Source organism: Eumetopias jubatus, unplaced genomic scaffold, assembly GCF_037043125.1.
Source record: "Eumetopias jubatus isolate StellerSeaLion01/CBP00866 unplaced genomic scaffold, mEumJub1_p1.0 scaffold_14, whole genome shotgun sequence".
NCBI lineage: Eukaryota > Metazoa > Chordata > Mammalia > Carnivora > Otariidae > Eumetopias > Eumetopias jubatus.
In genome coordinates, this window is record NW_028274820.1 from 21,594,885 (window position 1) to 21,620,855 (window position 25,971).

Below are 25,971 nucleotides of genomic sequence, written 5' to 3' on the forward strand. Positions count from 1 at the left end.
GCTTTTTCAGCTAGGCTGTGTTCCCTCTCTCTTGTCACTCTAAGTTTGTGGCTCCCTGTGTGGATTGCCTCAATGGCTCCAATTCTTCACCCTTCCCTGCTCTTTGTCTTATTTGGCTGTGCCATTCTCCTGTGGGTGGTGTATAATTCCCCACCCAGGATGACTGACTTTGACCAATGAGATGGTAGCAGTTGTGACACAGAAGAGGCTTCAGAAGTCCTGCTGCTGTTGAACTTGGTTTCTCTGTGCCCCTGTCATCACCATCGGAAGGACATGCTAGCCTATTATTTCCAGGAAGAGGATGAGAGACATGTGGAGCAGAAACACCCCAGACAAATCTAATCCAAATGCTCCAACCACCAGGTAATGCACAGACATGTCAGGAATAATACACGATGGTCTTAAGCCACTGATGGTTTGTACACAGCAATAATCAAATGACATGTTCCCTGCTTTCTCCTCACCCCACATCCCAGGTCCTCCTCTTTTTTACTCCTTGTGCTTCTTTCCCACCTTACTCTGTCGTCTGGGGACAAAGAGTGGGACCCGCTATGGTTCTGGGGAAGTAGGAGAGAAAATAAGGGGAGGAAACAGGGCAAAGGAGAGAAGACTAAGGCCAAACCATGAGATTCTCATGGGAAACATGGAAAAGTTAATCGTCACCACCCTCTTCCTACTTCAATTCTCCCATCTCCTCTCTCTCCCCAGCTCTATTTCCTACTCTTAATTCTTTTTTTAAAAACAGAATTATTTTACTTAGAGAATGAGAGTGTAAGCAGGGGGAGGGAGAGAAAGAATCCCAAGCAGACTCTGTGCCGAGCACAGAACCCGATAGGGGGCTTGATCTCAGGACCCTGAGATCATGACCTGAGTCGAAATCAAGAGTCAGACACTCAACCAACTGGGCCACCCAGGTGCCCCCTATCCTTAAATCTTTATGTTCCCAGACCAAGTCCTTGCGATAAGGTTGGAGTTCTATTATGAATACTCACTATATATGTTAAGTACTTAGCTAAGTGCATTACTTGGATTATATCTTGTAGACCTCACTATTCTGCTGTAAGATAGATAACATGATCTATATTTTATGCATGAAGAAGCCCAAGAGACATCAGATGATTTTCCCAAGATCGACAGCTAGTAAGGGGTAGAGCTGAAGTTGTAACCTTGGCAGTCTGATGACACAGCTTACACTCTACGTCTACACCCACGGCTTCTTCTCGGTGAATTTCCTTATCCCCGTTTCCCACTCATTCTGCTCCCCCAACCACAGGCAACCAATATATCTGTAGCTACCTCTCTACCCATCTACCCATCTATCTATCTATCCAACTATCTATCTATCTTAAAGTAAGCTCCATGCCCAACATGGGGTCTTGAACTCACGACCCTGAGATCAGGAATCACATGCTCTAGTGACTGAGCCAGCCAGGCACCCCTAATGTACACATTTTTGCACAATGTGGATAGTTGTTTGGTATGTGCTAATTTTAATCTACATAAACTTATTCTATCTTATTCTGTGTCCTTTTTTTCATTACACATCTTTTATTAAGATCCATCCATGTTGCTAGGTGTTCATTTAATCGGTTGTCTCTGACCTGCCACATAATAGTATCGGTTTCACTCACCCCAAATTATTTATTCACCCCTGCATAACATCCCGATTTTCTGCAACTCCCCACCACAAATAATACTTTAGTAAGCATCCTCATACACAGTCCCTTAACACCCTAGGGAGAAATTCCTGGATATAAATCCAGAGCAGAACTGTTCACGTCACAGGGTGTGTTTAACAATTGGACTAGATTGCTCTCTAGAACAGTTGCTTCAGCCCATACTCCCACTACCAATGCATGGAAGCAAATCCACACCTGTTATCTTGTTTAAATTCTGTGAGACTAAAAGGTCTAAGTTGACAACTCATTGTTGTTTTAATTTACAATTTTCTAATTACCAATGATTTGGGACATTTCTTCATATGCTAGTTCAGTTTTTGAGCTTCCTCTTTTATAAACTGTTCATAATTTTTGCTCATTTTGTAAGTGATTTTAATTTTTTTCTTATTAATTTGGAGGAATTCCTTAGTCTAGACACTCGTTGGCTTAAAATATTCCAAACAACTTCTCCCAATCTGTCACCTAGTCTTTGTCCTTGTTGTCCTTCATGAACAGAAGTTCTATTATTTTTTAAGGTTCTATTTATTTGAGAGAGAGAGAGAGAGAGAGAGAGAGAAAGTATGAGCAGGGGAAGGGGCAGCAGGAGAGGGAGAAGCAGACTCCCCTCTGAGCAGGGAGCCCATCGCGAGACTCCACGCCAGGACCCCGAGATCACGACCTGAGCCGAAGGCAGATGCCTAACTGATGACACAGTTAGGTGCCCAGGTGCCCTTGATGTAATTTGATTAATATATATTTTTTGCCTTAAGGCTTGTGCCTTTGAAGTTTTGTTAAAAAATCCTACCACACCTCCAGTTCTCAGAGATTTTTAAAAAATATTTTTGTCTACTAACTTGATGGGTTTACAATTCCCTTGCTTCCTTTTAAAATGTGATTGCTAAAATAACCTTAGTTCTATAACATTATGAATGAAATAAGCTTTGAAGGGCAGGTCCAAGAACTTGATTGTTGTGCACATCAATTCTATGAAAAAAATATGTGATCTGAGCTCCAAAACACCAAATTAGAAATAAACTTTTGGAATAGAGCCTATTTATGCATGGAATATGGCCAGGATATTTATGAAAAGGAACTCTAAAGCAAGGATGATGGTCTGGCTATGGTCATTGGACTCTATGTCATTACATTATAGTTTTAGTGTTAATATGATTACAAGTGACTTACAGCAGTGTTGCTTAAGGTGTGGTCCTCAAATCAACTGCATCACATGTACTTAAATGTGCTTATTAAAAATAAAGTTTCCAATGGTCAAAGCCCAGAGAATGTACAACACAAAGAATGAACCCTAATGTCAACTACAGTCTTCGGTGTCAACGTTGGTTCACCGACTGTAACAAATGGACCACACTGATGTGGGATGTTGACAGCGTGGATGGCTGTGCGTATGGGGAAAGGGGTATGTGAGAACTCTCTGTACTTTCCCTCAATTTTGCTGTTAACCTAAAACTAGTTTAAAAAAGAAATTTGTAAAAGATTCCAGATGCCAGAATTTCATTTCACTTAACATAAGCATCCCAGGTAACTTCATTCCATTTAAAATAAACATCCCAGGTAAATACTGTGTTCATAGAAGTTTGACAGTTACTACTGGAGAGTTATAATGACAAGGCTCGCTGTCGGTGTTAACTAGTGGGTGTGAGCGAGCTGGTGAGCAAAGGGATCATGCCAGAGAGCAGCGGGAGACACAGCCAGAGAGAAATGGGGTTTTTTGCATAATGAGGGAAGAGTCTCACAATTTATTGTAACTCCAAATAAAAATTTTATTACTTATGTTGGTTTGATACGTGGATTTTATTTGCGATGTTTACAGTGAGGGAAATAAAGATGTATTCTCACCCAAACACAGGGACCTGCCAGCCTCGTGGCACTACACTTTTATCATCCGGGAGAGAACAGAAGTGATCATATTCTCCTACTTTCTGGGGATGTTGGAGTAATTCTTAGCCAGGTTGAAAAGAGGCAACACTGTAAGGAGCGAGTCACATTTCCATCAGGGAATCACGGGCTCTCCGTGGTAACTGTCACTGAATGTACAGAGCCAGCTGCACAGTGTGAGCTCGCTGGGCAGCAAGTGTAAAGGAAGAAGCTCCCCCCAGCTCATCCCGAGATTCAGGTTTATGTAGGCGGGTGACGCGCAAAACAAAACCCCCAACCAACCAACCAATCAGCCCTCATCAGTCTTATTAAAAATATTCATAAATCTACCAGATGACAAAATCGTATTTAAGCACATGGAAGAAGCAATCTCTAGATGTTAGTAAAGCCTTCATCAGGACAACACAGGGTTGCAGGAACAAGGGCAGGGGAGGTGGTTAGGGCATGTGCTCTGCATCACAGGAACGTGGCATATAATAAGCACTATGTATGTGTCTGTCAAGCAAAATCAAGGCTCTGAAAAGAACAGCTGATATGTGCCAGAGATTGTGACAGTTTACATGAATTACCTTATTTTCACAAAATCTCCCCAAGGCAGTTTCTAGGAATGCCCTTACGGTGGGGACACTGAGGCTTAGAGAGGTTTGCCCATGTTTGCAGAGCTAGCAGGGGGCACCAATCAATTTGCCAGGGCTGCCAGGGAGCTCTTTCTCCAAAAAAGGCAGCAATGGAACTCTATCAGCAATGAACACTTAGCCTATTACAGAGTGAAACTTGACTATGGGTTACCTACTGATTTCTAATGATAGTAATTCAAGCTAATGAGGTGTTCTTTACTTTCCCTTTCTGGGCCTTGCTTCTTTATCTGTAAAAGGAGGGTGTTGGGTGAACCCATTGGTCCTCGACCTCAGCTACACGTTAGAATTTTCTGGGGGAGTTTTCATACCTGGATCCACCTCATGCCAAATGAATGAGAACCTCTGGGGTGGGACCCAAGCACTGGAATACACTTCAAATCTCTCTACATGGTTGTACAGAACCACACACGATTTTTGGTGCTACAAGATCTCCCTCTGTGATTGTATTCCAATATTCCTTTAGCTTGATCCCCAGGAGAGATCCCCAATAGGTCATTATCACCCCACATCTGAAAATTTTAAGTCTACCACTCAGTTGACTACAAAAGAAAAACAAAAAACCCCAGTTGCTTCCAGTTATGGAATGAATGTCATGGGAATAGAAGGTACAGCATGGGGAATAGTCAAAGGTAATGTAATGGCATGTATGGTGGGATGGATCACAGCTACGCTTGCAGTGGGCATAGCATAAAGTACAGACTTATCAAATCACTAGGCTGTACACCCGAAATTAACTGTGTGTCAATGATACTCTAAAAAAAAAAAAAATCCACCAGAATAATATAGGAGACAGAAGTGAACAAATAAAAACAACAGCTGCTCATGCTTTTAGAAAATTTTCCTAAAAAAGGGACTTGGAGAGAGCTTTATTGATTTACACGTGATCTTTGCACCCACCCCTTACCAGGGTCAGGAAAAGATTTTCTTTTTGTGGGTGTGGGTGAACTAGAAACAAAGCTCCCAGAGACCAAGCGATCACATTTCTCCTACCTGAATGAACAGAGGACGTCTGGTTCATTTTGTATATTGGCACCGAGAGGCCAGCCTCTGGTGAGAAACTCTCAGGTCAACAGATGGAGCTTGCTCATGTGACTTCTGGGCTTGTCGCCTTCTCTGGGACAAGGGATAGCTGATTTTCTTTCGAGAAGCTGCTCCTTTATGAGGGCTGCAGCTTCACCTGGGCCATCTCCAGCCACCCCTGCCTGCACTTCTTGCCAGCCCGTCTAGTGGCTCTGTCAGAACATTCATCAAGGGGACTGACGCTAACACCACAGCTGCTTCTCTTCCTTGTTGACCTCTGCCCTCCAGATCTCTTGACGGCGTCTTCACTCTCGTGTCATGGGCTCAAACAGCATGTGGACTTGCAGACAGCACGGCAGGTTACCTGCCAGAATTCGCACTTCGCCTCCTGATTATTCTAGGCACATCATCAAAGGGGACATGGTCAAGCTAAGTTAGGGAGATGGTGTCTTCTCAGCCAAACTGATTTTCCTCCCCATGAAATGTGAGGCCCAGGGTAGGTGTGCAGTGAAACAGGAAGAAAACATCAGCCAGATGCATAAATAGAGAGAGCCTTTGCTGGATATCAGCAGGCTGACCGGCTGGGAAGCCAGGGTTCGAGAGGGATCATGTTGGCCGTTCGGAGTGACTTCTCCCCGAAGCCATTTCTGGAGTTTAGATTTTAAATAGGCTGCTCTAAAATGAATGCTTTAGCAAGAAGAGAAAACTTCTCATCCATCTTTCTTGTCCCTGCTTCACATCCATCATATTTTTCATTTCTTCATAGTTGTGTCTTCCTTTATTTAATACTAATGGACGTGTGGATGTTTTTCCACAGCTGATTTTTTAAAGTCTCTCAGTGGATGAAACCCTGTGTGTCAAACAGTTTCTGCTTGTCACAAGCATCATCTTTCACCGGTGCTGGAGTAAGTCAGCTGTGAGGGAGTGGGACTCACTCACTCAACACGGTGAAGCCACAGGTGCCAGAATTGGATTGGGTTGCAGAAATCGAACACTGAAAGTCCTCCCTAAAGGGGAGACTTAGGGCAAAGCCCTCTCCCACTCATTTTTGAACTCCCAGTGTCTACCACTAGGCTGGACATGCGTGAGGCACATGAGAAAGGACTGGTGAGGTGAATGCCATAGTTTTGGCCGTTGCTTGGCACACAGTAAGTGCACAGGACAATCTTGTGGCTGCTGAAACAAGGCTGAAAGAGGTGCAGTGATTGGTCTCCAGGGGCAGAGTTACAGTCTATCCTTCTAACATACTACTCCATGATTCTTTTAAAATATGTATCAGTGTGTAAGGTGTGCACAAATTTATTTCCTTTGCCATCAGTGAAGTAAGGGACATACTGCTTCAGGTACAGAAGTGGGGACATTCATTAAATATTTACTTTTTTTTCCCATCAAATTGAGTCAATAAAAGTAACAATAAGTGCTCAAATTTATTAAGCACTTACCATGTCCCAGGACTGATGACACCGGAGACAACAGATAAACAAGACATAGCCCTTGCTCTTAAGACTCAGAGTAAAAAATGAAATTCGTAGGGTTTGGGGAGTCCTGTATTTTGTGAAGCATTACAGAGGCAACACCTATTTCGGCAAGTAATCTTCACATTTATTTATCTCAGCCGAGTTTTTCTTGGTGCTCCATTCTTATCCACCCTGCCAGATGTTAAGAACAACTATGTTTCTCCTCTCTGAGGGACAAGTGACAGGATACATTTTCACTGTGTTCTTTGACCTTACAATGGAATCACTGAACAGGTAGCAAGAGTGTAAACATCTGCTCTGCCAAAAAAATTTTTTTTATGTACCTTAAAAAACAAATCTGAGTAGGGAAGCTGGGGCCCAAGGAGATTCAACTAGAATTAAGTCAAGAACACTAACATTTTCACTTGGTACCTATTCTTCTCTGACAGGGCATACGGGAAAGAACCAGAGGCTTCGGGATGGATAGGAGTAGAGGGGTTCATGGCTGGGAAACTATCTAAACAGGAAGAAAAAAACCTACTTTGGTATATTTATGCTGGAGAAAAGATTTTCAGAGGTATATCTGTAGTTCACAAGTGTAGATTAACTGGCTTTAAACAATAGATTTGCCCTAAAATAAAAGTTTACTTTAATGAGCAAGTCTGTATTACAGGTTAAAATAAAAACAGCAAATTTAGAAAGGACAGTTGATCACTAATTAACGGCAAATATTGAGGTGCCTATCAAAACTATCCAGAGTGTATAGATCTGAAATTAGATCCAGTGTTACAAAAGAAAAAAGAATTGGCCACAGATCTATAATTTTGAAAAAAAAGATCCTTAAGTCTGGGTCTTGTCTCTGAAGGTCATGATTCTCCCTGCTTTTAACTCTCATAATGTTACTGATAAAAGGGAGAAGGCGAGGGGTGGGAGGGCAAAGCTGGCTTTAACCTAATTATAAGACTTCATTTAAGGTCATGCTGGAATGCTGACTGAAAATTTATTGGTAGGGTTAAATCTTAGACATCATGACTCTGTTATATAAGGTTTATTTTTTACTCCCTCCCCTCCTTCCTTTCTTCAAGCTTATTTATTTATTTTTTTAAAGATTTTATTTATTTATTTGAGAGAGAGAGAATGAGAGATAAAGAGCACGAGAGGGAAGAGGGTCAGAGGGAGAAGCAGACTCCCTGCCGAGCAGGGAGCCCGATGCGGGACTCGATCCCGGGACTCCAGGATCATGACCTGAGCCGAAGGCAGTCGCTTAACCAACTGAGCCACCCAGGCACCCCTTCAAGCTGATTTAATATTTACCCAGAGATCCTTTCTCTGGCATGGACAAGATCACTGAGACATCAAAATCACTTTGTCTTTTGGAGTGGATAATGATTGAGCATTCAAAGTCAACACTACGCTTGCCCTCCAAGTCATAAACCACTTCTGCCTGCAAGTCCACTAACTGGGGAAGGCTGAGAGGAATATACTGATTTTGAGGGTATCATCTGAGGTTGGGTTCTGGTCAAAGAAGGAACTCCCTCCTCGAGCATGCCATGGTACATTTATGACCTCAACATGTATTTGTCAAATGGACTGGAGTCAATCTCACAAACTCAGATGTTCTCCAAATTACCATTAGGCATGGAGGGTAAACTGAAGGAGGCAGTCTCCAGCAACACATTCACGAGTGACTCCTATAGAATTCTCTTCCTTCCACCACACTTCCAGATGTCCTATCTCTCCTTTTCCCCCCAGGGGTGGCACCTTGTGTGGGTAGTGGGTAGTGGACCATCCTTGGGTGGGTAGTGGGTAGTGGACCATCCTTGGGTGGGTAGTGGACAGCAATAACCACACAGATGTCTCCAGATGCCCAACAAGACATGGGGAATTAGGCCATTTGGCCGATGTGCAACTTTAAACCATTACAGACAGGAGAAGTGTTTCTAAATAAGTCAAGAGCTTAAAGTATAAAAAGGAATAGCAATAGGTGGAAATTACAGGGAGGTATACTTCAACTTAACCAAAACCAAAACTCTCTAAGGTTCAGATCTGTGCAACAATGGAATGACCTTGTAAGAGAGAGATCAGAATAGATGCACTTTCATTCAATAATGCGTTCACGCAGCACATAGTTACTGAAGGTCCACAGATGCCAGGCATAATTCCAGGCACCGGGGATACAAGTAGTGAACAAAAGACAAAAATCCCTGCCCTTGTAGAGCTTTTCTGGGGGCAGACAATTCACAAGACAAAGAGGTAAACTATTTGGCGGGTTAGATGGAATACACGTGTATGTGACATTTTAGAGAGGTTGGCCAGGGAACACCTCAATGAGAAGGTAGTATTTGGGTAAAACCTGAAAAAAAATGAAGGAGCAAGTTGTGTGGTTTCGAGGAAGGACATCTCAGGACAGCAAACACAAAGGCCCTGGTGATGGGACTGTCCCTGGTATGTTTGAGAAACAACAAGGAAGCTGGTGTGTCCAGAGCAGAGGACATGAGGGGAAAAAAACAGAAAGGTCAGAGTGGCAAAGATGGAGGCAGATGGACATGGTCTTGGGGACCGTTACTGAAGGATTCTGGCTTTTACCCTAAGATCATCCAGTCACTGGAGGATGCTGAGCTGAGCCATGGCCCAGTCTGACTTACCCTTTAACAGTATCATGTGGCTGCTCTGTTGAGATCCGACTGAAAGTGTGCATGGGTGGATCCAGTGAAACCATGTGAGAGTGTCTTACAATGACTGCCTGAACCAAGATGGAAGCCGCAAGGGGGGTGGTGAGAAGTTGGAGGTTTCTGGCTACATTTTGAAGGTAGAGCGGACATGATTTTGGGGTGGGTTAAATGTGAGTTGTGAGAGAAAGAGAGGAGTCCAGAGTGATTGAAGTTTTGGCCTGAGCAGCTGGAAGGATAAAGCAGTCATTAACTGAGATGGGGAAGAATGTGCAAAGTGGCAGCTTTGGGAGAAAGAAACATCAGGCGCACAATTGTGGAAATGTTAAGTTTGAGAAGCAAGCAGATATTCAGAAAGGGTATCATGTAGGCAGCTGGGTATGGGAGACCAGAGTTCACTGGAGAGGTACAGGTGGGTTAAATCTGGGGCTCATTAGCGTGATGTTACTTCAAGCCATGGCGCCCAATGAGATAACCTACAGAGTGAGCACAGGTAGAAAGAGTGGAGAGGTAGCGAGGAAGCCCCATAGGAGACACTGCAGAAAGGTATCTGGGCAAGGGCAGCTATTGGAAGCTGATGAAGGAGTCTCAAGATGGCTCACTGCAGTTGACTGTGAAAAGGTAACGTAAGAATTATGACCAGGAGCGCTTTGTTCAACACTAACCCCACTGGGAAATAGGGGGTTCACTATGGCCCTATTAAAGATTTAATTCAAAGGACTTGATACTCTTTGCCACGCCTTTCTGATCTTTCTCACTAAGTTTTCATAAAGTTACGTAGTCAAGTAAGAGGATCAGTTTTAAAGGCTGCTTCTCATTTTTGCAACCAAACCAATCATACTACTGAATAATCAGTGGGTCACAGAAGAAATCAAAAGAGAAGTGAAAATACACCTCAAGCAAACGACAATTGAAATACCATGTACCAACATCTATTCTCAAGTAGATTATATTTTTGATTAACATTATCTAAAAGCTACCAAATGAAAGTAAGACTAAACTCTTTACTTGTACAGGGCTCAATGGTCAAGTTGAAAGCAACAGAATCAGCATGTTTTAAGAGATGATTCCAGAGGCGCCTGGGTGGCTCAGTCAGTTAAGTGTCTGCCTTTGGCTCAGGTCATGATCCCAGGGTCCCGGGATTGAGTCCTGCATTGCACTCCCTGCTCAGCGGGGAGTCTGCGTCTCCCTCTCCCCACTGCTTGTGCACTTTCTTTCTCTTTCTCTCAAATAAATAAAATCTTAAAAAAAATGATTCCATCATCTTGTATGGTAGAGAAAACTTGAAAGTTTGAGTAAAATGACTTGTTTGAGCCCCGGATTCATTCCTTCCCAGGTATGGAAGTTTAGATAAAATATTTAACTTTTCTGAGCCTCAGTTTCTGATGTGTGAACTAGGATGCTGATAGCTATCTCACAGGATTCTTGCAAATCCAAATAAGATGTCATACAGGACAAATGATTAGTAATGAGTAAAGCTTACATAGATATTATTGATTATAAATTGTGTCCACATACATGCTTTCACAGGACTTTCCCAACCCTATGGAGGGGGCATACCTGGGTATTATTATTATTATTTTAAAGAAGGTAAAACCAAGCTTCTGGGTTATTAGGGACTTGCTCAAAGTCCTAATGACCCTTTGTGCTGGAGTTGAGACCAGAAACAAAGTTTTTCTCTCTGATCTGGGGCTCTGTCCACTGTCAAGGTGTCCACATGGGCACCGCATAACATGGGAATTAGCGGGGTGAGGAGGCGCCTCTGCCCTGGGCCAGAGTTTCTAAATCTGACTCCTTCCACCCGGTGGTGTGAATGATGTGGGTGTGACAACACTATTTGGGGAGATACACCCTGGGCATCCTAGAGCTCCTTCCCCTTGACCTTCATCTTTCCATTCTTGTAGTTACCCTTAAGTTTCAAACAAGTTCCTAAGAGCCATTGGAATATTCACTGCTCTGAGGGCCGGAGCTCTTACTGCCCTTGGAGCATCTTTAAAGAATACCTCTGAAGGTGTCCCCAGAATTAGAATATTTTAGAGCTGGATGAAACTTCAGGTGCCATTTGGACAAGCCTATATTTTATGGAGGAGGAAGATTCATTCTGGAACTATTGAGATCTGGGGGCAGGGCTCTTGGTTAATGTCAGAGACCACGCTAGCTCCAGGCAGCGCACGTTCTTTCCACTACCCCACACTGTTGTTCACAGTGTGGTTGTGGCGTGGCATGCCGTGGCACCTTAAATCAAAATTCCAAAGGGATTCTCAATTAGTTAGTTGAGTAAAATGAATTTAACTCCACCTATTATAACATTAAAAAGAGCTTAAGCCACTTAATAAATGGTAGCTAGAGTCACCTCTTAATGGATAATCATGTTTTCTCATTTGCAGTTTAAGTGCTAGAAGACAGAGTCACTTTAAAACTGCTCAAGAGAGGACCCAATTATCTGATAAGCAATTCCAAAGACCATATACACAAATGCAGAAACATACCTCTTTATGAACGGTGTCTGACAAGGAAAGAGATATTTGTGGCACAGGAGTTCTGGAAAATGTAATTATTTATCCTTTCACAATTAATGAAAGAAATGGAAAATGAAGCTTTCATTTCAAATCCTTTTTATCTGGATGAAACTTTAATTTTACATAATTAAATTGACTTCACAGTTCAGTGTGTTAAAATATGCAATTAAACAGCATATCAAGGTGAAATGCCTCCTGTTGTTGGCTCATTGAGAAATCATGCTGCTGAGCTCCCAAGAAGAATGAACACCTGCCTGCCTGCCTGCTCTTATCCCCAGAGCCAGGGACAGCACACAGCCTGCAGGGCTGGCTTCCCAAATGCACAGTCGAATTTTCTCACACGTGCCAACTCCTGTGTAAGTTAGTTGGATATTTAAATAGTTTTCACTTCTCTTTGTTTTTCAGTGGGGTTTTTGTTGCCTTTTTTTTTTTGCATGAGAAAATATTGCAGGACTTTGAGGATGCAACACAGATGATAAACTTTATCTCTCGCAGAAGTTCCTTCTGAGACAACCCTTGCATCTTCAAAGTTGCTGCCTGGAAAATGCTTAAGAAATGTTGCAGGCGGTGTTGAAGGGAGACGCTCTAATGGTATTGGGGAGAGTTCTCTGGAAATTTATCTTAACAGGCCATGGTCTGTCCAGGTAGAGAGCTCACCTGTGTACCTTTCCCTTGTGTTCCCTTTGAATCATACCTTTGTCATGGTTAATTTATGGCTCAGTAGCATCCTATATTCCCTTAAGAAATCTGTAAATGGAGTACAGCTCAACAATTGGAATGGCGTTCCCTTCCCTGTTTCAATATAGTCTAGGATTTATGTAACAGTGATTCTTGTTTTATCCATTGGGGAGGGTGTTAGGCAGGACTCATAGATCTAAGCAGTATCCTTACTGTAGTGACACATGGCAAACCTGAGCCCATTTGGTGGCTTTTCCAGATACACAGAGAAGCGTGTTGCTAGATTAATTATAAAAGCTACAAAAAGAAGATACGATCCTATCATGAGATCCCTCAGGACAAACCTCTTTGAATTGGGGGCATACGCTCCACTTGTAGGTTTATTCTCTCTATAATGCTCCTGCTATTTATTAGAGGATGAGTGGCAGACCATAAAACTAGAAGAAGACTGTTAAAGGTATTATAGTGCGTGTAGTAACATAATGTATATCAGACATATGAATGTTTTACTCTTTTGAGCCAAGACTGGAGATATTGGTATTGTCTGTTTCTAGGGTGCCACTAGGCTCATGGGATTAGTAAATTCTGCTAAAATTCTGTGGGCTAGATTGGCCTCTATCTCATTGCATTGCTCTGACATCCAAAGGAGGCCTTGGCTATCAAGGGACAGAAAAAGAATAGTGAAAAAATAGTTTTAATAAGTGAAAATTGATATCGATGTATCCATACAAATTGTAAAAGTACCTATTTAAATATAATCAATTTCATATTTACAAGTTATTGCCACTTATCAGATGTCTCCTTCCTTAGGATTTATAGAAAGTAACAGTGATGGTAGTTTTGGTTATTGCACGCACTTGAAAGCAATTGAACTACTGTTTAAACTGTTCATACACAAACCTACAAAGTCACCGACTGGTCCTCTCCCAAACAATCCAACTTTGGAAGTTTCAACACTGAACCAAGTGTTTAAATAATACCAAACAATAAACGCTATTTTGTAGAGCTACTACAAGTCTTGTACCATTTCTCAGAAACATGTAGGTTTGATTACATTTTCTGGTCTGATTTTATACAGACCCTATCAGAGGAGGATCTGAAAGGTTTACACAATAGAGCTGCTGATACAGTCTCAGAATTCAGAGAAAAGAATTTCGATTGTGAAATAAGAATGTGGTAAGACGGAAATGTCCCTCAGCATGGGCTGATGCTCTCTGTTATTTCACTGGATCCGATTTGATAACAGATGAACTGCTACTGATTTGGGTCCTTCAGAACCAAATGGAAGAAACTGTGGACTCACGCAAGTGTGATACAAACAAACTAAGATTATGAACACAGAAAAATCATGCACAGATAGTCCCCAGACCTTACACTGGCCTCTTCTTAAAAAAATTTTATTTGAGAGAGAGAGACAGAAAGAATGGGGGAGGAGCAGAGTGAGAGGGACAAACAAACTCCTTGCTGAGCGTGGAGTCTGATGTGGGGCTGGATCTCACGACACTAAGATGGCGACCTTAGCCGAAATCAAGAGTTGGACACTTAACAGACTGAGCCACCCAGGTGCCTCTATACTGGCTTCTTTTCACTTTCTTTCCTATCAACACTTTTACCAAGGTGTTGGAGTGGAAAATGCTTTTTAAAATGAAAACCTCAACTGAAGAGATCAGATATCAACATGTAACTGAATCCAGTGGAAGAAAAGACCCACTTTGAAAACTGTTGAGGGTTATCCTCTAATCCTAGCCGGTTCTTTCTGAAGCATGAATTCAGAATTGTTGTCACTCATATACGTGGATAGAAGTTAGAATTCTCAATTGCCAAGTAAAAAAATCTTCCTGCTTTTGTTATTTTTAAAAAAATTTTCTGAACTTCCTTATTTGGGGTCAAAGGATGTCTGGAAAGTTAAATGTTCTTAGTATAACTTTAAATTATACAGTGAATAAATAGCACTCCAGTCCATTATTAGGTGGTGGTAGAAATCAACCATCTGCAGAACCAAGTGGTGTGTTCTTGAATTCATTCTTTAGGGAAAAGTAATTTATTCTAATACTGAGCTATTCTTATTAACTTTGAAGTGAAGCTAACTGGACAGAGACCCGTATACATCCACCAGATTACAAAGACTGGACTAGGGCTCCAAATGAATGAGCGCAGGTGAAGGCACTTTAAATATGTAACAGGCTTTATAAAGCATAATGATTATCTTCGTATTTTTTTTTAATCTAGAAAGTACAACTCTGAGAAGTAATTATGGTTTTAGAAAACGTTACTCCCTTGTGAAAGATTTTTGTGTTTAGAATTTTTTTAATTTTTTAAATTTATTTTAGAGGGAGGGAGGGAGGGAGAGAGAGAGAGAGAGAATATGAGGGTAGGAACAGAGTGGGGAGGGAGAGGGACAAGCAGACTCCATGCTGAGCGAGGAGCCTGACACGGGGCTTGATCCCACGACCCTGAGACCATGACCTGAGCCAAAACCAAGAGTCAGATGTTCACTGACTGAGTCACCTAGCTGCCCCATGTTTAGAATATTTTTGATGGAACCAAGTAAACTAGTATGTATTGTCTATAAATCAGGGCAATAAAGAGTTCAAAGATGACTGTGCTTTCTCAGACCTCTTGATTTTCTCTCTTTATAGTTCATAGCTTACAAGCATCAACAGCGATGGTCTAAATATAAAGCTTGCTACACTATCATTACATGTGACACTCCTGTAGACACTAATACATACTTCTATTTGGGGCCTGTTGAAGTAGTGAAGAGTTTTTGAAGTTAGCAACCACTTGAAGTAGTAAGTTAAATTTCATAATTCAAGGATGGATTTAGTTTGCAATTAGAAATAAAAACTAGAAACATCAGTCACTCAATTGAAGGTGCTGATATAAGTCCAAAGTATTAAAGTTAAAAATAACAAAGACAAAACAGTGAAATAAATTTAGGTGTGCAACAGACAGAGACGGTAAAATTCTATCCCCAAACACTTGGTTTAAAAGTCTGGAAAGAGAATGGAGAGTCATCTTGAATAAGGACTTGCTACTTCTTATTGGCACACTGTAATATTTACATATCATTCACTAGTCAATGTTTTTTATTCTAGTTTGTGTCTCAGAAGGCATTTTCTTTTTGAAAATAGGAGAACTTTTCACCATCCAGATAACACATTTAAAATTCAGTTAATTAGGTAACTGTTGAAACCCCTAATTGTAACTATTTAGGGCCAATATTGTGCCTTCTCTCTGAGAGGAGTCTGATTTCAAATAAAATGATTGTGAACAGTTTAATAAAGACGTTTGTAGATGGTTTTACGAGATCCCCCAGGCATTTATTTTAATCTGGAAAACAGCAGAAATACATAGAGAGGATGTACTATTTAACCAACTAGACCAAAAAAAAAAAAAAAAAAAAAAAAGCAAGCTGCATCATAACCATTAACTTAGGGAGGGAAAAAGAAACTGGAAAAATGCATTTAAATAATAATGGACTCTGAGAACCTTAGAAAGGTAAAGTGTGAAAATCCTGTATTTCAACTGTGTAAATTTCTTGAGTTGAGTCTAGGGGAAAGTCTATGAACTAGACAGCATTGAAAGATGCAGCAAACTAGACCCACAAGGGAAGCCCTGGACTTGACGTGCTTGAGGCATAGGGATAAGAGTTCCCCAAAGCAATCTTACCTTTGTTTTCTGCCTTCAGTTCTTCTGCCATCAAGCTGTCTTGTCGGTTACCAAGCACAAATGCCAGAAATGAGAGGATCAGGGCATCCAAAATCCCAATAATAGCCAGGATGTATGCCCAGCGAACTGAACAAGCCCCAAGAGTGTACTTGTCTGTCTTTTCTCCACACATCCGTTTTACTTCATCTGAATCCCAGCCATCAGGGAAAATCATACAGCCAAGCACAAGGCAGGCAGCTGAGAGAGAGAGAGAGAGAGGAAAAAAAAAAGAAAAACAAAGTAGTTAACATAAATGTTCTTTTAATAAATACAGCTACTGTGTGTCAAATCATTGCTTCAAATTCTTTTTTTTAAAAAAGATTTTATTTATTTGAGAGTGAACATAAGAGAGAGAGAGCAAGAGCAGGGGGGAGGGGCAGAGGGAGAAGCAGACTCCCCAACGAGCAGGGTGCCCGACTCAACTCCATCCTAGGACCCTGAGATCATGACTTGAGCTGAAGGCAGATGCTTAACCCACTGAGCCACCCAGGCACCCCTCAAATTCTTGATTTAAAGAACAGCAAATCTTATCACTCTCCTCCCCTGAATATTTGTGGGTGTTTTTTTCACCCCTTGGTTTACTTAAAAGCAGCCTAGCCCTGCAGCTCTGGGAGCACTCTTTTTTTTTTCTTTTTCTTTTTTTAAATTATTTTATTTATTTATTTGAGAGAGCAAGAATGAGAGAGAGAGAGCACATGAGAGGGGGGAGGGTCAGAGGGAGAAGCAGACTCCCCGCTGAGCAGGGAGCCCGACATGGGACTCGATCCCGGGACTCCAGGATCATGACCTGAGCCGAAGGCAGTCGCTTAACCAACTGAGCCAACCAGGCGCCCACTCTTTTTTTTTCTTAAAAATTTTTTATTATGTTAATCACCATACATTACATCATTAGTTTTTGCTGTAGTGTTCCATGATTCATTGTTTGTGCATAACACCCAGTGCTCCATGCAGAACGTGCCCTCTTTAATACCCATCACCAGCCTAACCCATCCCCCCACCCCCTCCCCTCTAGAACCCTGTTTCTTTTTCAGAGTCCATCGTCTCTCATGGTTCGTCTCCCCCTCCGATTTCCCCCCTTCATTCTTCCCCTCCTGCTATCTTCTTCTCTTTTTTTTTCTTAACATATATTGCATTATGTTTCAGAGGTACAGATCTGTGATTCAACAGTCTTGCACAATTCACAGTGCTCACCATAGCACATGCCCTCCCCAATGTCTATCACCCAGCCACCCGATCCCTCCCACCCCACCCCCACTCCAGCAACCCTCAGTTTGTTTCCTGAGATTAAGAATTCCTCATATCAGTGAGGTCATATGATACATGTCTTTCTCTGATTGACTTATTTCACTCAGCGTAACACCCTCCAGTTCTATCCACATTGTTGCAAATGGCAAGATCTCATTCCTTTTGATGGCTGCATAATATTCCATTGTGTATATATACCACATCTTCTTTATCCATTCATCTGTCGATGGGCATCTTGGCTCTTTTCACAGTTTGGCTATTGTGGACATTGCTGCTATAAACATTGGGGTGCACGTACCCCTTCGGATCCCTACATTTGTATCTTTGGGGTAAATACCCAGTAGTGCAACTGCTGGGTCGTATGGTAGCTCTATTTTCAACTTTTTGAGGAACCTCCATATGGTTTTCCAGAGTAGTTGCACCAGCTTGCATTCCCACCAACAGCGTAGGAGGGTTCCCCTTTCTCTGCATCCCTGCCAACATCTGTCGTTTCCTGACTTGTTAATTTTAGCCATTCTGACGGGTGTGAGGTGGTATCTCATCGAGGTTTTGATTTGGATTTCCGGGATGCCGAGCGATGTTGAGCACTTTTTCATGTGTCTGTTGGACATTTGGATGTCTTCTTTGGAAAAATGTCTGTTCATGTCTTCTGCCCATTTCTTGATTGGATTATTTGTTCTCTGGGTGTTGAATTTGATAAGTTCTTTATAGATTTTGGATACTAGTCCTTTATCTGATATGTCATTTGCAAATATTTTCTCCCATTCTGTCGGTTGTCTTTTGGTTTTGTGGACTGTTTCTTTTGCTGTGCAAAAGCTTTTTATCTTGATGAAATCCCAATAGTTCATTTTTGCCCTTGCTTCCCTTGCCTTTGGTAATGTTTCTAGGAAGAAGCTGCTGCGGCTGAGGTCGAAGAGGTTGCTGCCTGTGTTCTCCTTTAGGATTTTGATGGACTCCTGTCGCACATTTAGGTCTTCCAACCATTTTGAGTCTATTTTTGTGTGTGGTGTAAGGAAATGGTCCAGTTTCATTCTTTTGCATGTGGCTGTCCAATTTTTCCAACACCATTTGTTGAAGAGACTGTCTTTTTTCCATTGGACATTCTTTCCTGCTTTGTCGAAGATGAGTTGACCATAGAGTTGAGGGTCCATTTCTGGGCTCTCGATTCTGTTCCATTGATCTATGTGTCTGTTTTTGTGCCAGTACCATACTGTTTTGATGATGACAGCTTTGTAATAGAGCTTGAAGTCCGGAATTGTGATGCCATCTGCTTTGCTTTTCTTTTTCAACATTCCTTTGGCTATTTGGGGTCTCTTCTGGTTCCATACAAATTTTAGGATTATTTGTTCCATTTCTTTGAAAAAAGTGGATGGTATTTTGATGGGGATTGCATTGAATGTGTAGATAGCTTTAGGTAGCATTGACATCTTCACAATATTTGTTCTTCCAATCCATGAGCATGGAACGTTTTTCCATTTCTTTGTGTCTTCAATTTCTTTCCTGAGTATTTTATAGTTTTCTGAGTACAGATCCTTTGTCTCTTTGGTTAGATTTATTCCTAAGTATCTTACGGTTTTGGGTGCAATGGTAAATGGGATCGACTCCTTCATTTCTCTCTCTTCTGTCTTATTGTTGGTGTATAGGAATGTCACTGATTTCTGTGCATTGATTTTCTATCCTGCCACTTTACTGAATTCCTGTATGAGTTCTAGCAGTTTTGGGGTGGAGTCTTTTGGGTTTTCCACATAAAGTATCCTATCATCTGCAAAGAGTGAGAGTTTGACTTCTTCTTTGCCGATTTGGATGCCTTTGATTTCTTTTTGTTGTCTGATTGCTGTGGCTAGGACTTCTAATACTATGTTGAATAGCAGTGGTGATAGTGGACATCCCTACTGCGTTCCTGACCTCAGGGGGAAAGCTCTCAGTTTTTCCCCATTGAGAATGATATTTGCTGTGGGCTTTTCATAGATGGCTTTTATGATATTGAGGTATGTACCCTCTATCCCTATACTCTGAAGAGTTTTGATCAAGAAAGGATGCTGTACTTTGTCAAATGATTTTTCTGCATCTATTGAGAGGATCATAGGATTCTTGTTCTTTCTTCTGTTAATGTATTGTATCACGTTGGTTGATTTGCGGATGTTGAACCAGCCTTGCAGCCCAGGGATAAATCCCACTTGGTCGTGGTGAATAATCCTTTTAATGTACTGTTGGATCCTATTGGCTAGTATTTTGGTGAGAATTTTTGCATCCATGTTCATCAAGGATATTGGTCTGTAATTCTCCTTTTTGATGGGGTCTTTGTCTGGTTTGGGGATCAAGGTAATGGTGGCCTCATAAAACGAGTTTGGAAGTTTTCCTTCCATTTCTATTTTTGGAACAGTTTCAGGAGAATAGGTATTAATTCTTTAAATGTCTGATAGAATTCCCCTGGGAAGCCATCTGGCCCCGGGCTTTTGTTTGTTGGGAGATTTTTGATGACTGCTTCAATTTCCTTAGTGGTTATAGGTCTGTTCAGGTTTTCTATTTCTTCCTGGTTCAGTTTTGATAGTTGATACATCTCTAGGAATGCATCCATTTCTTCCAGGTTATCTAATTTGCTGGCATAGAGTTGCTCATAATATGTTCTTATAAGTGTTTGTATTTCTTTGGTGTTGGTTGTGATCTCTCCTCTTTCATTCATGATTTTGTTGATTTGGGTCATTTCTCTTTTCTTTTTGATAAGTCTGGCCAGGGGTTGATCAATCTTGTTAATTCTTTCAAAGAACCAGCTCCTAGTTTCTTTGATCTGTTCTACCGTTCTTTTGGTTTCTATTTCATTGATTTCTGCTCTGATCTTTATTATTTCTCTTCTCCTGCTGGGTTTAGGCTTTATTTGCTGTTTTTTCTCTAGCTCTTTTAGGTGTAGGGTTAGGTTGTGTATTTGAGACCTTTCTTGTTTCTTGAGAAAGGCTTGTATTGCTCTATACTTTCCTTTGCTGCATCCCAAAGATTTTGAACAGTTGTGTTTTCATTTTCACTGGTTTCCATGATTTTTTTTAATTATTTAATTTCCTGGTTGACCCATTCACTCTTTATTAGGATGTTCTTTAGCCTCCATGTATTTGAGTTCTTTCCGACTTTTCTCTTGTGATTGAGTTCTAGTTTCAAAGCACTGTGGTCTGAAAATATGCAGGGAATGATCCCAATCTTTTGGTACCAGTTGAGACCTGATTTGTGACCTAGGATGTGATCTATTCTGGAGAATGTTCCATGGTCACTAGAGAAGAATGTGTATTCTGTTGCTTTGGGATGGAATGTTCTGAATATGTTTGTGAAGTCCACTTGGTCCAGTGTGTCATTTAAAGTCTTTGTTTCCTTGTTGATTGGGAGCACTCTTTATCATGAACCTGAGCATTCTGAGAGAGGTTAAGGTATGTTGATCTCTAAGAAAATACTAAAAAAATTGAATTTTGGTGTGCATTTGTGAAAAGGCTTCCATTGCAAATAAACCATAAGGAATCATAACACTGCAGAATGACAATTCAACACTGGTTTTGAAGAGCTCGACAGCAGCCAGATAAGGGATTAGGATAACATGGAAAATACCCAGTGTAGATTGACTTTGAGTCATAGTAAAAAATAATTTCATATTGGAACTTCCTTACACACCCTGAAAAGTTTCTTGAATCTATACTTAGCAGATGCAATACACCCTGATATTTTCTTTTCTAATCTCTGTTCTATTTCATTTCTAGAAGGCTGAAAAAAACTGCAACATGTTGTGGTACCAGAATTTTTAATGGTAATTCAGGAATTTAAGCAGAATACTTATATTCCATGTCCCAAATATCACTATGGGAATCCTATGAACACTTTTTATAGAATATGTCACTTTGCAGATTACGAAAGATAAGTGGTCATTTGTTGCCACTCTATATTTAATTATTTAGGGATAAATGAAGATAGCTTTAGGTTATAGAGGGCTTTCTGAACAGGTGTGTTCATTAATTCACTAATTCATTAGTTCATTCACTAATTCAACAGCTACATATTGATGATCTCCTATGGAGTGCCAGACACCGTTCTTGGTGCTAGAGATGCAGCAATCAAGAAAAGAGACATGGCTTATATTATGTTTTAGCAGGGAAAGAGGCAAAAAAAAAAAAAGTGAGTAACATGCAAATAAAATAATTGGAAGTTGAAGTCCTAGGTAGGAAAGAAGCAAAGGGCTTGGATAAAGAATAACAGTAAGGCCTCTTGAGGGGGTGACATTTAAGCAAAGGCCAGAAACAGACAAGGCATTAGACCTATGAAATTGATGGGAAAGATGTTCTAGGCAACAGCATGTGCAAAGGCCCTGGGGTTGGAAAGAGGCTTGGGGTGTTTGAGGAGCGACCAGGAGATCAGTAATGGGATGGAGAAGGTGATCATGTTGAGGTTGCAAGGGAGGCAGGGGCTATGCCTCAAGGCAGGTTCAGGTTTCCAGGGCATGCCACTTAAGAAGACTCTGATGCCACAAGCAACGTACAGTTGTGTGATGGTCAGGGCCAAACAATTCCTGAAGCTGGAAAGCTGCTACCTCTTGAACAAGCCAGCAGTGGACACCTGATTTCTTATTTTTTACAGGAGCATGACTCTACCGGCCGGTGTGGAGGACACAGTGACCAAGAGGGAAGACTGCCTGGGAGAACTTGGATTTAGTGTCTCATGTTATATTACAGAACAGTACGTGTGCAGGATCTCTGCATAAGTAGGTGTCATGGACACTTCCCTAGTTTATGCCTCATTATGTCTCAAAAGGAACCCTAACTTCCCTCTGCCTTCAGTTCACCACACTCTAATCCAGATCACATATGATTGTTGAGCCCATCATATTCCAAACCTTCGGTGGCTTCCCCCTCATCCCCCACTGGTACTGAAGAACATGCAGACATCTTAGGTCTCCAAAGGCGCCACGATCTAGCCCCCACTTACTTTCCCAGCTCCCCTCCCCTTTAGACTCTCCATTTCACTTGGGTTGAGCCACACCTGACTTCCTGTCTATGCACCAAGTTCAGGGATCATTCTTTTTTTCTTCTGCCTCCAGTATTTGCCACCATTGTCCCTAAATAGTCCACTCCTAAATATCTTTCAATGATCAAGTCAAATGCTACACCCTCCACAAAGTCAGCCATCTCGAATTCTTCTTGACCTACAATATTGCCCTTCTCAGAACCCCTGTAGCCGCTGACTGTACCTAGAGTCCTTGTAGTTTTTTATACATTTGTTACTTATTTACTAGTATTTCAATTAACAGACTGTAAACTTTCTGAGGAAGGAAACTTTGGTAAGCTGCCATACTCCTAGCACCTAAAACAGTGCCTTATAGATAGCTGGCCCTAAAATACTTTTGAATGGAAAGGTAAAACAAATGAGTAAATGAATTAAAACACCTAGACAGTATACTCCAACATATAGTTTATAGAAGTCAATATTACAACTACCCAAGATCACAAATCTAGTTAAAGTTTCATCTTTAAAAGGGGACATTCAACAGAGACAATTTTGTTATGATCAGACAATAGATTACAAGTACTCAGGAGAACAATTAGAAAAATGTTGATGGGGACACCTGGGTGGCTTGGTAGGTTAAGTGTCTGCCTTTGGTTCAGGTCATGATCCCAGGGTCCTGGGATCGAATCCCGCATCAGGCTCCTTCCTCTGCCTGCTCCCCCTCCTTGTGCTTGTGCGTATGCGCTCTCCCCCTGACAAAATCTTTAAAAAAAGAAAAAAGTTGATGATTTCAAAATATTTCAAATTCCCACTCCTTCTGTTATCTCCTAGCACTCAATACCAACATGGTCTCCAAGGTCTTTCTAGCAATGATGATCTGTGTATTTAAAAAAAAAATGTAGTTTCCATGAGCAAAAATTAACTTTATTTGGAAAGATACACAAGATGCTTGAATCCAAACCACAGTTGAGAAAAATCTCCTCTAAAAATACTGTTACTTGGAAGATTTTAAAAACATTCTAAATGTTTTTTTACACATTAAATAATGTTTATGTATGAGAAAATTTCTGACACAGAAAAAATGAAAACCAAGTATTTTTCCTTTATGAATGGGAATCACTTGGAGAATGACACTATTATATTACTTATAGCTCTAGCAAAACTTAATAGAAATCACCAAGTGACACAGGTTTGGGCAGGTTATTGGACATTGCAGGACAACTTCACTGGAACAGGATATTTGTGGAATGGTGACATCAATAAAGACATCTTTTCTCAAGGTCTTTTCTACACTGAGGATAGATTATCTTAAAAGGTTCCATTTCTGGAAATTCTGAGTTACAGATTAGGATAAAAACAGAGGCAGAATTAATAACCTGAAACTAAAACCACATGAGAATAAGAGTGGTTCTATCATTGCTCCCTATCTTCAAAGGATAGATTTCCTTAATCAAATTTTACAAGATGAATCTGAAAAGATAGAGGATAGGCAATTGTGCTTCATTTTATGCAATGGGTATTTGGCTCAAAGTTACAAAACAGAATTTTTGAAATGGAATTCTTATTTTCGATAGGCTAAGGGAGTAGCTGTTCAGAGAAATCTGAGGATAAACCCTGGGCTGACAGCGTCAGGCTCTGGCCTCCTGGGGAAAATGTTTAGGTTTCCCCCCAGGAAGGGTACTCCACACCAGGTGTCCGGTAGGCCACAGGGCACTGGAATGTCTTGGATGCCCCACTCACTCCTTGTTGGCCTTCTTTTTAAAGTGAAACATTTGGTCTTCTCCTAATGTATCTGTTCTGAAAATCTGGATGGTCATATTATAGAATAAAAATTAAGCTCAGTTGCATTCAAAAGCTTTTAAAGCTTTGTAAGTGAAATCTGTGGTTAAAATCCAATTTTGAAAAAAGATCTTATTTATTTGTTTGAGAGAGAGCGCGAGCGAGAGTGCACGCATGTGAGCAAGCACGACCGGGAGAGGGGGGAGAGGGGGGAGAGGGGGAGAGGGGGGAGAGGGGGGAGAGGGGGGAGAGGGGGGAGAGGGGGAGAGGGGGGAGAGGGGGGAGAGGGGGGAGAGGGGGGAGAGGGGGGAGAGGGGGGAGAGGGGGGAGAGGGGGGAGAGGGGGGAGAGGGGGGAGAGGGGGGAGAGGGGGGAGAGGGGACAAGTAAACTCTGCACTGAGTGCAGAGCCTGATGCAGGGCCAGATCTCAGAACTGTGAGATCGTGACCTGAGCTGAAACCAAAGGTCAGATGCGTAACTGACTGAGCCACCTAGGTGGCCCCAAATCCAATTTTTAAATAAATAAATCTTATCCTTTTGAAAGCTGTGCTTCCACATGGTCATAACATAACAAAAATTTTAGTTTCTGACAATGTATTACCAAAATACACATTTTCTTCTCCCCTTATCCAAACTTCCCCTACTTGGCTATTTTATTTTTGAAATGCGAAGTCTCCCAAAAGTTATAGTGTATTTAAGATTAATTGAAGCCATTAAAATATTTTAGGCCCTGTTAGTTTCTTTGGAAAGGTATTACTATGTTCCACATTAATGCCTGAGTGCTATAATAAATTCCGTTTTCTGGCATCCTATTAGCCAGAACCTTATTAACCTGCACAATGTGTATAGCCAGTGGAAACCAACAGCTGTTCCTAATCCTAAGCAGTACCTGCAAGATCCTAGTTAATGTCTCAATGAAAAATTAAATAATATACCTCTTGGTTTTATAATTATTTCTAATGCTTTACAAATTGATCATCCTAAAGATGTAGCAGCATCACTACATTAAACATTAGAATACACAAGGCACCGGGACATTTGATTAATTTGGACATGCTATTTCCTGACCATGAGGAATACATGGAGAATTAGTTCCAATTGGACTATTATCCCAAAATGGGTTTCTTATTAGAATGTCACCTAGGAAATGACTAACTTACTTGGAGCGATAGATTCCTTCATTTCAGCAGCAGGTTTTCTGAAAGTATATCAGAGAACATTTTTGAATGTTAAAGAGCTCACAAGCTGGAGATGAGTAGAGAACGATGATGGAAAGAAACCCGTGTCCTTACTGTATGCTGTCATGACATCTAACTTAGAACACATAATAAAGATGTCCTTGTGAGGACAGGACTGTTGATTTCAATTTTAAGCGTATTCCAAATGGTTAGGAAGCATTCGCATTCTAAAAGAACCCTCTGTCTGAAGGCTGCTGATGCCCACGGTGGGTTTTTCTCAAACCGTACACAAACAACTAGAAACTCCCTAGAGCCGCTAATTGCTCTGCCAGTTTTCTGGCCAAAGAGCCGAACGTAAGCTCTGTGAAGGAAACGTCCTTAGAAAAATCCACCAGGCTTTTTAATTGGGTCTTTCTCCAAAGGAAAACATAGCAAGATGAGAAAAGCAGAGGGGGTGGGTGGGGGAGGGCCAGGATGTGGGTCACGTGGGCACGCCGACGCCTCTGGTCCAACTCTCCTAATCAGCACTTTGAACCTGAGAATGGCTTA

The 25,971-nt window shown here is 41.3% G+C and overlaps 1 protein-coding gene across 1 annotated transcript in view; it reads right to left on the reverse strand.

Moving 5' to 3' along the window:
- LHFPL3 (LHFPL tetraspan subfamily member 3) overlaps positions 1 to 25,971 on the reverse strand; it is a 462,339-nt gene that overhangs the window by 35,067 nt on the left and 401,301 nt on the right. The window contains exons 2-3 of the mRNA XM_028118352.2: positions 16,208 to 16,444; positions 155 to 163 (exon numbers count right to left, since the gene is read on the reverse strand). Coding sequence (XP_027974153.2) covers positions 155 to 163; positions 16,208 to 16,444 — 246 coding nt within the window. The remainder of the gene's footprint in view (positions 1 to 154; positions 164 to 16,207; positions 16,445 to 25,971) is intronic.